The 12,979-nt window shown below is 33.9% G+C and overlaps 1 protein-coding gene across 4 annotated transcripts in view; it reads left to right on the forward strand.

Annotated features, from left to right (window-relative positions):
* The window catches only part of EML5 (EMAP like 5), a 165,106-nt gene that overhangs the window by 78,143 nt on the left and 73,984 nt on the right, over positions 1–12,979 (forward strand). For all 4 annotated transcript variants that reach the window (XM_068556608.1, XM_068556538.1, XM_068556462.1 and 1 more), the window contains exons 11-17: positions 3,675–3,842; positions 4,513–4,619; positions 5,136–5,254; positions 6,657–6,843; positions 10,087–10,192; positions 11,585–11,678; positions 12,672–12,772. In XM_068556608.1, the coding sequence (XP_068412709.1) occupies positions 3,675–3,842; positions 4,513–4,619; positions 5,136–5,254; positions 6,657–6,843; positions 10,087–10,192; positions 11,585–11,678; positions 12,672–12,772 (882 nt within the window). The remainder of the gene's footprint in view (positions 1–3,674; positions 3,843–4,512; positions 4,620–5,135; positions 5,255–6,656; positions 6,844–10,086; positions 10,193–11,584; positions 11,679–12,671; positions 12,773–12,979) is intronic.

A 12,979-nucleotide genomic window follows, 5' to 3' on the forward strand; every position in this document is an offset into this window, starting at 1 on the left:
TTGTTGTCCTCTTTCTCTCTAGATTCTCCTGCTCTTGACCATAATCTCTCTCAAATAATCAGACTGTTCCCAGGCAGCAGCACAGAGGCTATGGTGGTGGGTGAGAAGGCGGGGTGGGGGAGGATGGAGAGGTGAGGGCATGGTTGCTTTAATCTGACACCTTCATCACTGTTAATAATTGCCAAGACTCTTTCAGTACTTATTGACAAATGAACATTTCTATTTGGTAAAAATAGTTTTTAGATTCCATAAGAAAATTCATTGGAAAAACAAATATCAAACAATAAAACAGATTTGTGATGGGGACTTATTCAACACCGCTTTTCTAAGATTCTGAGATTTCTAAGATATTGTTGCATGTAGCTCTAGTGTATTTGTTTTTCATTGCTGTAAAATACTTGTGAAAATGTGATACAGTTCATGTGTTTATTCTCCTGTCAGTGGACATTTGGGTTCTTTTCAGTCTTTTGCTATGATATACAAGTTTCCAAAGATGTATACTTAGGAGTGAAATTGCTGGGTCATAGAGAATTTATAAGAAAATGCCAAATTGTTTTCCACAATGGTTATACCATTTTACAAACCCCGTTGATCTACATCCTCTTCAGCACTTGGCATTGCCACACTTTTTGTTTTTGTAAATCTAGTTGGTGTAAATGGTGTCACCTTGTCTTAATTTACATTTGTCTAACTACTAATAAGATTGACCATCTTTTCCAATATTTTTTGATTTTCTGCATTTCCTCTTCTATCAAACACAAGTTCATATCTTTTGCCTATTTTTTAGAGTTCTTTCTTTTATTGTTTTATGAAAATAATTTTATATACTCTAGATACAAATGATTTGTAATTTTTATGGATTACAGATGCCTTTTTTTGAGTTTGTGAGTTATTTTCCTAATGATGTCTTTTGTTGACTAGTTTTTATTTCAGTGTAGTCAAATCAGTTTCTCTTTTTTTTTTTTTCTGAACAATGCTGTTTTATGTATTAAGGAATTCTACTTTTTACTAGGGTCAAAAAAGATATTCTCATATATTTTATATCTAGAAGTTTTAAGGTCATCAAAACATTGTTAAATGGGAAAAAAATCTTTTGTCATATTGCTACAATTTATTGAAGAGATTTAGCTCATATTAACTTTCTGTTAAAGTATACCCTAAAATAAATTAGAAAAGACATGGGATCATTGAAACATAAATATTTCAGTCTATTGCTTTAGCCTCACCAAGAATTATCATTCTGTTCTCATTTAAATTAGGAAAGCTTCTATGACCATTCTAGCTTGCTTTGATAAATCTTTTCTCTGAGATGTTAGTCCTAATTGATGACAGACTGTTTAGGCCTTAACTGTTCTTTTATCATTTCCTATCATATGTCAGTTTTTAATAATGAAGGGACTTTGAGAGCTTATAATCCAATTTATACTAAAATGGAAATGGAGTCTAAGAGAGGTTAACTGATGTGCTCAAGCTCCTGTGCTATTAAGTAGTCAAGATGACACTCAAACTCTAGTCTTTTGATTTCAACTCTAATATTCTTTACATCAGACTTTTTGTCCCCTTTAATGAATTGTAAGCGTTGGAGTTCATGCCCTCTCAGTCTCCTTCACTACTCTTCTTCCCTCCTCTACAATCTAGCATTTCAACTCAAGTGTATAGGCAGAGTGAGGGAAAATATGATCTTTCTCTTTTTTTTTTTTTTTCCTTTCTTTCTCTTTCTTCAAATACCTAATGAATGTTTGCTATGTATCAGGCATTAGGGATGTATGGTAAACAAGATACAATCCTGTCCTCAAGGAGCTTATAGTTTATTAGAGGAGTTAACAAGTAAATAGACTATTACATTTGAGTGTTATAATCACATGGGGTAATAACAGGGAATTCTGGAAGCATGATAAGAGGATATGGTTGGTCTTGGTGAGTCATGGTCACTTCTTAAAAGATGTGATATCTAGGTTTACTTTTAAGATAAACTGTTTATCATAGTTAGATAAACAGTGCTGGTTATTGAATAATTATTAATAAAGTCACTTTGATTAGAAATAACTGGCTTCCCTTAGACTTATTCCATAGCTTTCTTGTTGAATTGCCTTGGTTCTTCCAGAGGAATTGATCTTTGAAAAGTCACAGAAAAAAATCATTTGGAAGGCCTTACATGATTATCTACACCTCTCTTGGAGCTATCACCCAATATAGTCAATTAGAATAGGTACTCAGATAACTCTTCTTCATTTGCTCTAAACATAACAAAATTAGTACACCTTAAAAACTTGGAATTTTATTTGCTGAAATTTCTGGTTTTACCTTGTAAGTCTCTCTGTTGCCTAAGAGTATGTACAGGGTCCCATCAAAGGAAGTAATAGCCAGAGTCCTCTTGACAGGCAAATAATGCTTTCTCTTATAAGAGGGATGGGACTAAATCTTACCTTATTGGACTTGTGGAGTGAATTGTGGCAAGTTACCCATCTAGAAAGTTACTGACTTCTGTTAAGCTACATAAAAAATTGATTCTTAAAAAAATAACATTACTGTCAGGTAGCAGTAAATTGTAATTTATATAGTTTGGGTCAAATCTTTTATGCTTTGATTAGATGGCTATCCCTAAATTCATGGCCAAGGTGAAGGTTTTTCTCCAGTTTGTAACTGATGGATCTTTGCCATCCTGAAATACAAGCCTTCTGTAACTTCAAATAAAACTTCTAAAACATTATCAAAATGAAGCCAAACATTATTGTGTTTAGTGTACTCTAACAGGAACATATACATGTTGCCAAATATCAAGTTTATCTAAGCAGGATATAGAAAATGTATTCTGAACTTAGAACCACAAAAATGGTTCCTATCATTGCACAGATTTTTTAAAAATTAGGCAGAAAGTTAAACAAATCCTTTACAGTTGGGGAAGTCTGGTATATAACACCTTAACCAAATGCTGCTACTTAACATCACTAGTGATAGAACTGTGGTGCCCCTTAAAATGATGTATCCAAAAGGACACAACATTGCCTGTGCAAAAAACACATCTGAATCTAATCATGAAGAAACATCAGACAAACCCACATTGAAGGACATTATACCAAATATATAGGTTTAAAAAAATGACTATAAAAGATAGTTGTTGGGACAACTGGATGTATTTTATTTTGGTTAGTATGACTGATTTTTGTATATTGAACCAACCTTGCATTCCTGGCATAAATCCCATTTGGTTATGGTGTGTAGTCCTTTTTATATGTTGCTAATATTTTGTTGATGGCTTGAGCTTTCAAAGGATCTTCGGAGCTAGGGCTGAGAATAGTGGGGGGAGGAGATTGGTCAATGTCACTTAAGATCAAAGGCGTCAGGCCAAAACATTCAAATATCTGAATATAAAAACAATTGATCCCCTTGTAGCTGCAGGCTTTTCTCAAAGCAATAAGATAATGCTTCACAGCTCGAGGTTCTTACCAAATTATATTGTGAATCAGTAGAGCAAAGATTTACATCCCTTGATGTACACTCATTCATTTGCTCACTCAGTGAATTTTTGAATTAGCATTTTTCCCCTTTGATCATAATTAAGGTAATAGAAGTAGGATGCATTGGTTCAGGTATAGATATTGTTGTTTATAGTGTTTTTTTGTGTGTGTGTATTGGCATTTGTTTATCAACATAAAGGTATATTTTTGTTATAGGGGCCAAGTTTAAAAAATACATTGGCCATTCAGCTCATGTAACTAATGTCAGATGGTCACATGATTATCAGTGGGTTATTTCTATTGGTGGAGCAGATCACTCTGTCTTTCAGTGGAAATTTATTCCTGAAAGAAAACTAAAAGATGCTCTTCACATAGCACCCCAAGGTGAGTAGTACACACTGTCTCAACAATTTCTCTGTCAAATAACTCTTCAGTAACCCCCAAATAACAATTTTACTATTGAAACATACACAAACCTCGTATGTTAACAGTATAAATTATTATTATTAGTGGAAATTTTAAATAAAATATTAGGTCTATATGTTTAAACTCAGATGTCACAGGGCATGGACTACAAAGTACTTTTGGTTACACTTCATCAAATGATGAGTAAAAAACATGCATTAGTAAAACAAACATTTAATGTATTCTCTGGGAGATGGGTATCTAGGTTTCAGTATGGTTTTTTTGACAAAGAAAAATTATCTAATGTCAGTTCATCTGTTGCATATAGTATTTTCTAGCTATTTTTCATGTTAATTATAGGTTATATTCACTTATATTTGCACAGACATTTAAATTTGATGTAGCGGTCATTGGGGAGCCAGTGAAGGGATTTAAAGGAACTGTTGAGTTTGCAGTGAGTGGAGAGGAAGATAATCTGTAGTACAGTTTACTGACATCTGTGTCACTTGAATAGGTAATTTCATTTGCTTGTTTTATGGCTTGTCTCCATGTCAGTTGGCACAGTCAGCTCTTAATCATTAATTTTATTGTGCTGTTTTGAAAATGAATCTTCTTTAAACAGGTAATGTTTCATTTTTTTAAATTACAGAAAATCTGGCTGACTCTAATAGTGATGAATCAGATTCAGATCTGTCTGATGTTCCAGAACTGGACTCTGAAATTGAACAAGAGACACAGCTCACCTACCGTCGGCAGGTAATTTTTATTACCACATGATTTTTTCCTGAAAAATTCTAGTTTCTTCTTTATCTTGCTCCCTGTTGTTTACTCATCTATTGTTACCTTTTGCAGTTTTTAATTTTCCAAGAAATGTATGGCTGTTTCCCCCTTTAAGATTTAAAGTATACTTGTGTAAAATGTTATTTATATTAAGTGCTTGATATACTAACTGTGCCTGTATTGTCTTTTATTATATATTATATGTGCTTTTTGTCGCAGTACACTTCCATTTATTTCCTTTAAAATACTCTCTTACGAAGTATACAAATTTCATGGAAACTAAATATGTATTTGTCAGTGTGATACTTAGAAAATGTAAATACGTTTGTCTTTCCAAGGAAGTAAATTTCATAAAGAATCTTCCTATTGAAGACAGTTGTTAAAACTTTAGCGATCATAGTAACCACAATGTCTGAAGTTACATTAGGAATCTATAACACCTTTATTAATTTATGTTCTAAGAATATTTCTACTTATGTACATTATTTAAAGGTTTACACGGAAGATCTACCTCAGCTTAAAGAACAATACAAAGAGAAACAAAAAGGTGGTACTTCTAAAAGAAGAGAGCGGGCTCCAGGAAATAGTATTCGATTACACTTTGTTCACGGGTACAAAACGACTACTTTTCATTTATGTGTTTGAATTTTGGTTCACATTTACTAGCTATGTGACTTTGAGCAAGTCACTTAACCTCTCTGTGTTTCTGTTTTACCGTCTGTAAAATGGAGATAACAGTACTTTACTTCATAGGGTTCTGGTGAGGAGTAAATAAGTCAATACTTGTGGTGACTTAGAATGTTGTCTGGCACTATATAAGAGTTTATTAAATAAAAAATTAATTTGTCTTATGAAAATTGTGTTATAGAAATGGATCTCTTTAAACAAAAAAATGAAGTGAAATGTAAGAGATTATCATCTCCCCTAAATATGTCTAATTTGTAATGATATTGTGGCTTGTTTTGGCCTAAGCATTTTGGCCTGTATATTATAATTTCAATAAAATACAGTTTCTGGATTCTCTTAGAATATCTGGCAATACAGGTCTCACATTTTATCCCGGGACAACAGAGTCTCCAGTCCAACTCTTTCCTTCCCCTAACCTAGTAATCATTGTCTTACCTGGCTTATAATGTTTTCAAGAATTTGAAAAAAAACAGATTTATTTAGTAAAAATATTTTTCCTCCAGTGTTAAAATAGACAGTATTTCTTTTTGTTTGTTTGTTTGGAAGCATTTTTTGTGTGTGTGTGTGTGTGTTTTTAATTGGAGTATAGTTGATTTACAATGTTGTGTTAGTTTCAGGTGGATAGCAAAGTGAATCAGTTGTACATATACATATATCCACTCTTTTTTAGATTCTTTTCCCATATAGGCCATTACAGAGTATTGAGTACTGTTTCCTGTGCTGCTATTCAGTAGGTCCTTATTAGTTATCTATTTTATTTATATTGATCATTTTTGAGAGGATTTGACTACTTGTTTTCTGGATGTGTATAATATTTTTAAATTGTTTAAACTTATTTTTGTAATATATATTGATATATTTTATTCTCATGGTTGAACAATGTGTATAAAAGGATACGCTCTGAAAATCTTCTTCCCACCTCTGCCCTCCCAGCCATCATTTCCCCCCTACCCAAAGGGAATCACTGTTACCTAGTTTCAGAAATATTTATGTATAATATAGTACAAACAAATACAAATATATATTCTTTTCTATACCCTTTCACTTGTAAAAAAGCAACTTTTTGCTTTATAGTATACGAATTTAGTATTATGCAAATATTAGTGTACAATATACACTTTTCTGCACCTTTTTTCATTGAGTGTTGTAGCTTGGATTTAGCTATTTGTAATCAGAGCAGTTCACAAAAGTTTATGGGATCTGAGATATTTGTATTTTTTCAAATTGTTCAGTATCTTGTAAAACTGGAAATTGAATGTCCTCTGTATAGTCCATATTTATCAGTAAAAGGCCAAAGTTAATGTTATATGATTTTTCTATATTTAGTTACAGAGGTTATGACTGTCGAAGTAATCTGTTTTATACTCAAATTGGTGAAATTGTGTACCATGTGGCAGCAGTGGGTGTCATTTATAATCGACAGCAGAACACACAGCGCTTTTACCTGGGTCATGATGATGATATTCTCTGCCTGGCTATTCATCCTGTGAAAGACTATGTGGCAACAGGCCAGGTAGGTCCTTTGAAAGACTATGCGACAACAGGCCAGATAGGTTAGACCTTCATTTGGGTTTAAAATTAAGTTAGTCCATTTTTTTCCTTATCTTTTGTATTCTAGGAAATGAAGAATTCTTTAGAATGGGATTTTATTTTCATATTACAAATGAAACATTTTTCTCATAGTTTTCCTTAGAGTTTTATTGTTTTACTTATTGTAATTTGAATTTGGAACTATGAGCTCTGGCTTGACACCTTTCTGTCACGATAATATTAATTTTTTAAATTTATGAGTAAAAATTACAAAAACCGTAAAGACTAGAAATCTGGTTTTTAAATTATTTAAAATAATATAAGTTATCTAAGAAATGTTCTGTGACAAACAGGATGACTGTGTTTTTATTTTACAGTCATGATAGTAACATATTCGGGTTTACCAAAGTGGAAAACACAGAGAAAAGTCATAACTGATACCTCTCTATATGGATGTTCTTAGAGAAGGAAGGAAAGGGTGATATTTATAAATTCTCACTGTGTGTAAGCACTTTACTAGGTTCTTAATGTATATTTATTTTATTCTCACCTCACCTCTATGAGAGTGAAACCATTTCCCCCAGTTTATAAATGAGGAAGTTTAGGTTTAAAGAAATTAGATAATTTTCTCAAAGATCTCTCAGCTAATAAGTGGTAAAGCCTAAAGCCCTTAGTCTGTTTGGCTTTAAATACTGGGTAAGTATACCTTCTGGGATATACTGAGGGTGGGGGTAGGAAACTAGCATCATCCTATGTAGCTTCCCTGAAAGGAGAGAAAGCTCTTCCCTTTTTCTTTCTCCCATCTTCCCTCCCTCTGTTTGTACCTCCCCTGACTCTTTCCTTTTCTCCTTCCTTTCCTTCCCTCCTTTTCTCCCTCCTTCTATTCATTCAAAAACATTCATAGAGCATGTGCTGTGTACCAGGAAAGACTCTGGGAATATAAATAAAACATCTTGCCATGGTAAAACATTCATACTCTGTGGGGGAAGACAAACACGCAAGAAAATTGTGATACAGTGTCATAAGTATAGATCAGGGCTTCTTACCTTGGCACTGTTGACATTTTGAGCCAGATAATTCTTTGTTGTAAAGATAATTGCATTTTTGTGTATAATGCCATCCTGTGCATTGTAGGATGTTTAGCAGCATCTCTGGCCTCTACGGACTAGAGGCCAGTAACACCACCCATCCCAGCTGTGACAACCAAAAATGTCTTCAGACAGCATTTGGGAGGCAAGTCACCTGCTGCTGAGAACCACTAGGCTAGAGATATGTATAAAGCACTCTTGAAATATTATAAAGGACTGATATATCGTGCCTAATGGAATCAGGGAAACCCTCATAGAGATGATGACATTTGAGCTGAGTAGTTTACCTGACAGAGGGGAGGTTGGGGAATGTATTTCAAGTGTGTCATATCACGTGTAACAGTGGGGGAAAAAATTAAAAAATAAAAATACAACTTCTTTAAATAACTGTGAGCAGCGCAAAGTATTCAAATCTTAGAGTGCATGATGGACATTAGCGGAAGAACTAATTAAATGGGTTGGCAGAGGCCTCAGGGGCACCATTTACTTTCACCTTTAGTTTATATAAATGGTTCTTCTTAAAACACAATTATGTACCCATTGTGCTGTGGCAAGGAGTTTGGACATTATTCTGCTACTACTGGAATGAAAACTGTAAAAACTGGTCATTTACTACCATAATTCTGGAATTTTAGGGAGTTTGGGCCAAATTAAACTAAAAGTCAGTATGCCCACGGGACATCCCTGGATACCCAATGACCTCTTCCTCTGCTAGGCTTTTAGCCGGAACTCTAACAGAAAGACAGTTTAGGGGAATTCGCTGGTGGTCCAGTGGTTGGGACTCTGCGCTTCCACTGCAGGGGACCCGGGTTCGATCCCTGGTCGGGGAACTAAGATCCTGCAATCCATGAGGCGCACAGCCAAAGGAAAAAAAAACAAGATTAACAAGAGAAAAACAAAAAGTTTATTAACAGGTGCAATTCATATCACCTGGGAGAAACTTAAACCAAAAGTAACTCAAAATGGTGGTTTAGAACTCCAGCTTATATAGAAAACAGTAGATCTGTAGAGAAATGACAGGACAGAGGAAAGCAGTTAATAACTTAGTGAAATATTGACTGATTGCAGTATTGTTTTTTGTTATGTCTTTATATAAAACCAATCTCAAAATTAACAGTAATTGGCAGCTATATTAGTTATTTCAGGAGTTGCCTTCATAGGCAAAGTTATTATATCTCTTAATCTGTATAAAGAAAGTGATTACTTGGGGGCTTCCCTGGTGGCGCAGTGGTTGAGAATCTGCCTGCCAATGCAGGGGACACGGGTTCGAGCCCTGGTCTGGGAAGATCCCACATGCCGCGGAGCAACTACGCCTGTGAGCCACAATTACTGAGCCTGCACGTCTGGAGCCTGTGCTCTGCAACAAGAGAGGCCGCGATAGTGAGAGGCCTGCGCACCGCAATGAAGAGTGGCCCCCACTTGCCGCAACTAGAGAAAGCCCTCGCACAGAAACGAAGACCCAACACAGCCATAAATAAATAAAATAAATAAATAAAATTTTTTTTTAAAAAAAGGAAGTGATTACTTGAGTCTAGAGGAATAATTAAGAATTAAGTCTTGTTAACCTGCTTGGTGCTTTAACCCCTCTGTATCTTGTTTACACCATTATCCTAGCCTAGAATATACTTGCTTGCTTCTCGTTTTATCTAAGACCTACACTTTTTGAAGGCCCGCATCAAGTAGCATCTCTTCCATGAAGATTTTCTCTACAGCCTTTTCATCCCCATTAAGCATGTATTACCAGATGTTCTTATTTTAACGGAAAATATCTCGTTTTCCCAATGAGTTTGCAAAATTTGTCTAATTGTCTTAGTGCTCATTGTACCTAGCATAGTAACGCTGCCAATAATAGATGCTTGGTAAGCATTATCTTTATTGATGAAGTATAGGATGAGGTTTAGGAGCTATGTAGTTGTAGAACTTTCCTAGAAACACTGAGCCTAGTCTCATTAGCTTTTCAACAAATGTAAGGGAAAAATGTTGATCACATATACAGTCTGCTTTATACTTTTTATTTGATAAATATTTATAGCAAATATGACAAAGGCTGTTAAATCTCCTGTTTTATTTCCTTTTATAGATATGAAAATAAACAATTTAATTGCATAACATGACTTTTATAATTCTTTCTATTTTAGGTAGGTAGGGATCCCTCAGTTCACATATGGGACACAGAGACCATTAAACCATTGTCGATATTAAAGGGCTACCACCAATATGGTGTCTGTGCTGTTGATTTCTCAGGTAAGGCAGTTTTCTATCTCAGTAAGAATGATCAAAATGCAGAGGCAATACATAGCATTTTAGTCTAAATTAGTTTTGCCTAAACTTGTCATTTAATAGTGACCTTCACGATTTTTTATCAAATGTGCATACTGTTGTCCTAACCAATCAAGGCTCTGAAAGTGTGGGTTTGCTAGCTGGTTTATAATAATAACTTAATGAGTGTAATTTTAATACCCATTATTATAAAGATGTTTCTATTAAAATAAAAAATGTTTGTCTACATAACCTCTGAAACTGTCTCAGTTACCACTGGTGGTATGTATTTCCCACCTTGGGCAAACCCTGGTCTCATTTAATGTTTTGCAGCCACAGAGTAAACTTTGAAAATGTTTAGGGTGAAAGCTAAGAAAGAGGTGAGAACTGAAATATTTGTTGTATAACATTTCTATGAAGTGACAATTCCAATCTGTCTTATCAAAATAATTTCAGATCACGTTAACTCTTTGCTACATATATAAAAGTTTAACAACTACAGATAGATCTACAGTGAAAGCTGGGGTGTGGATTGGGAAGAGTGGGGAAATACCATTAATAGAGAATTTTATATTAAGAAACAGTAAATTTGTGCTTTCTGCTGCTCTGACTGAAGTGATAGTGAATTGCTATAGTTTGTGGGGGGAAATGTATATACACATATTAATATCTGCCAAAGGTGAAGAAACTGAATGGTAAAGGAGTCAACAAGAAAAATACCACTGGTAGCGATAACAAACTAATTGAGGTTTGCAGAAAGTGTGGCAGAGTGGCAAATGTTTTATTATAGATTGCCTTTACAACCTATAAACATATGCACACCTGCCAGCATGACTGACTTAGCGCAATCTCTTGTCTAATAGTCATTACTTGTTGCTTGATGGTAGTAACAACTAGAATAATTGACCTTCACTACAGTCATATTAAACAACAATATGCAACCTATGTCTTTTGCATTTGATTCACTTTTTGTAATCCCTATGACTTCTTATATCACAGTAGAGCTCCTATGGTGAAATTCATTGGCGTATATCACTTCTTCCTTCCTTCTTTCTTAGTTTTCCCTTTCCTTCTCATCTTTTAAATATCTTTTTTCTACTTTTCTTATCTTCCTCCTTTCCCCTATCTTAAGCTGGTAGAAGATGAGGTAAGTGAAGTCAGAGGAAGAAGTCAGCAGATAGGTTTAGATGCATTGAGAAACTATTCTTCCCCCTCCTTATAAATTCTGCTTTTTGTTTCATAGCTGTATGTGTGCCTAACATTTAACAATATTTTATAAAATTTTAAATATAGTGTTGTGGTATCAGAATATGTACTGAGTGTTTTTTATCTTCTGAATGTTAATGATCAGTCTATCTCTGTGATTAATTTTCATAGCGGATGGGAAACGTTTGGCTTCAGTTGGAATAGATGATAGCCACACTATTGTGCTGTGGGACTGGAAAAAAGGAGAGAAACTTTCGATAGCAAGGTAGGGAAAAAACTTGATATCACATTGGCAAAATACTGAAATTACCTTGGACTTAAAATTTTTTTTTTTACTTATAACAGTTTTGAAATCAAGCAAATATAACTTTTTAAATTGTTGCCGTCTTTATTACCATTGAATAAATAGTATAATTGTGGTAAAAAGACAAATGATTTCATGATTCATTCGTAGGTTTATCCCTTGTGAACACACTTTTTAATGTAACTGTAATATGATATTCAAAGTAGTGATTATCAAAAATCTCCATTTATAGGTAGAGTGAATTCCACTGTAAGATAAGCTATTCTGTAGTCATTGAAAACATTATAAAATACTCATTTTACATATTTGAGTGAAAGGAGATACATACACACATGTATCACAAAGAAGTTATAGATTATTTTTATTTTCTCTGTTATAGTTTTCATTTTCTAAATTTTCTACAGTGAGCATTATTATTTCATAATAATAAAAAATATTAGCGATTGCTTTAAAGGAGGAAATAGTTAACAGTTTCAGAGACTTATTTTTTTAACTTCCTATTCCCTAAAGTGATACATAAAAGCACTTTTAAAATATAGATAAATGCTTTTTTCAGAGTATATAGACAGGACCCAAATAAAAGATAGTTTAAGAGGATTTTGTATTTGGAAAGACTATATTAAGCTGTAACAGAGTACTATAAAATTTTTTTTTTCTTTAACTCATTCATGCCACAAATGGCGTTCTCTATGTACAGTACTATAGTAGGTGCTATCCAAAAGAAGTTCAGTTCTCACTGTTCCTATCTTCTAAGATTCTGTTCAGAGAAGTTAATAAATTAAAACAATAACAAAATAACAAATGTACAAACGCATGATTATGTAGCCTAAACCTAAGAGACAAGTGGGCCAAGCATTTAGTAATGGAGTAATCAAGATAGGGTATGGATTAGGCAAAAGGTTATTACAGGAGAGATTTATCTTCAGAGTTAAAACATTTTGGTATTTATTTCAGAGGAAGTAAAGATAAGATTTTTGTTGTAAAGATGAACCCGTACGTGCCTGATAAATTAATTACAGCTGGAATTAAACACATGAAATTTTGGCGTAGAGCAGGTAAGGAAGTGCTTCTTTTTTGCTACTTTGAAATTTAAGAAACTATTACTTTTTTTTTTTAACATCTTTATTGGAGTATAATTGCTTTACAATGGTGTGTTAATTTCTGCTTTATAACAAAGTGAATCAGCTATACATATACATATATCCCCATATCTCCTCCCTCTTGCGTCTCCCTCCCACCCTCCCTTTCCCACCCCTCTAGGT

This window comes from Eschrichtius robustus, chromosome 1, assembly GCF_028021215.1.
Source record: "Eschrichtius robustus isolate mEscRob2 chromosome 1, mEscRob2.pri, whole genome shotgun sequence".
In the NCBI taxonomy this organism is placed as follows: Eukaryota; Metazoa; Chordata; class Mammalia; order Artiodactyla; family Eschrichtiidae; genus Eschrichtius; species Eschrichtius robustus.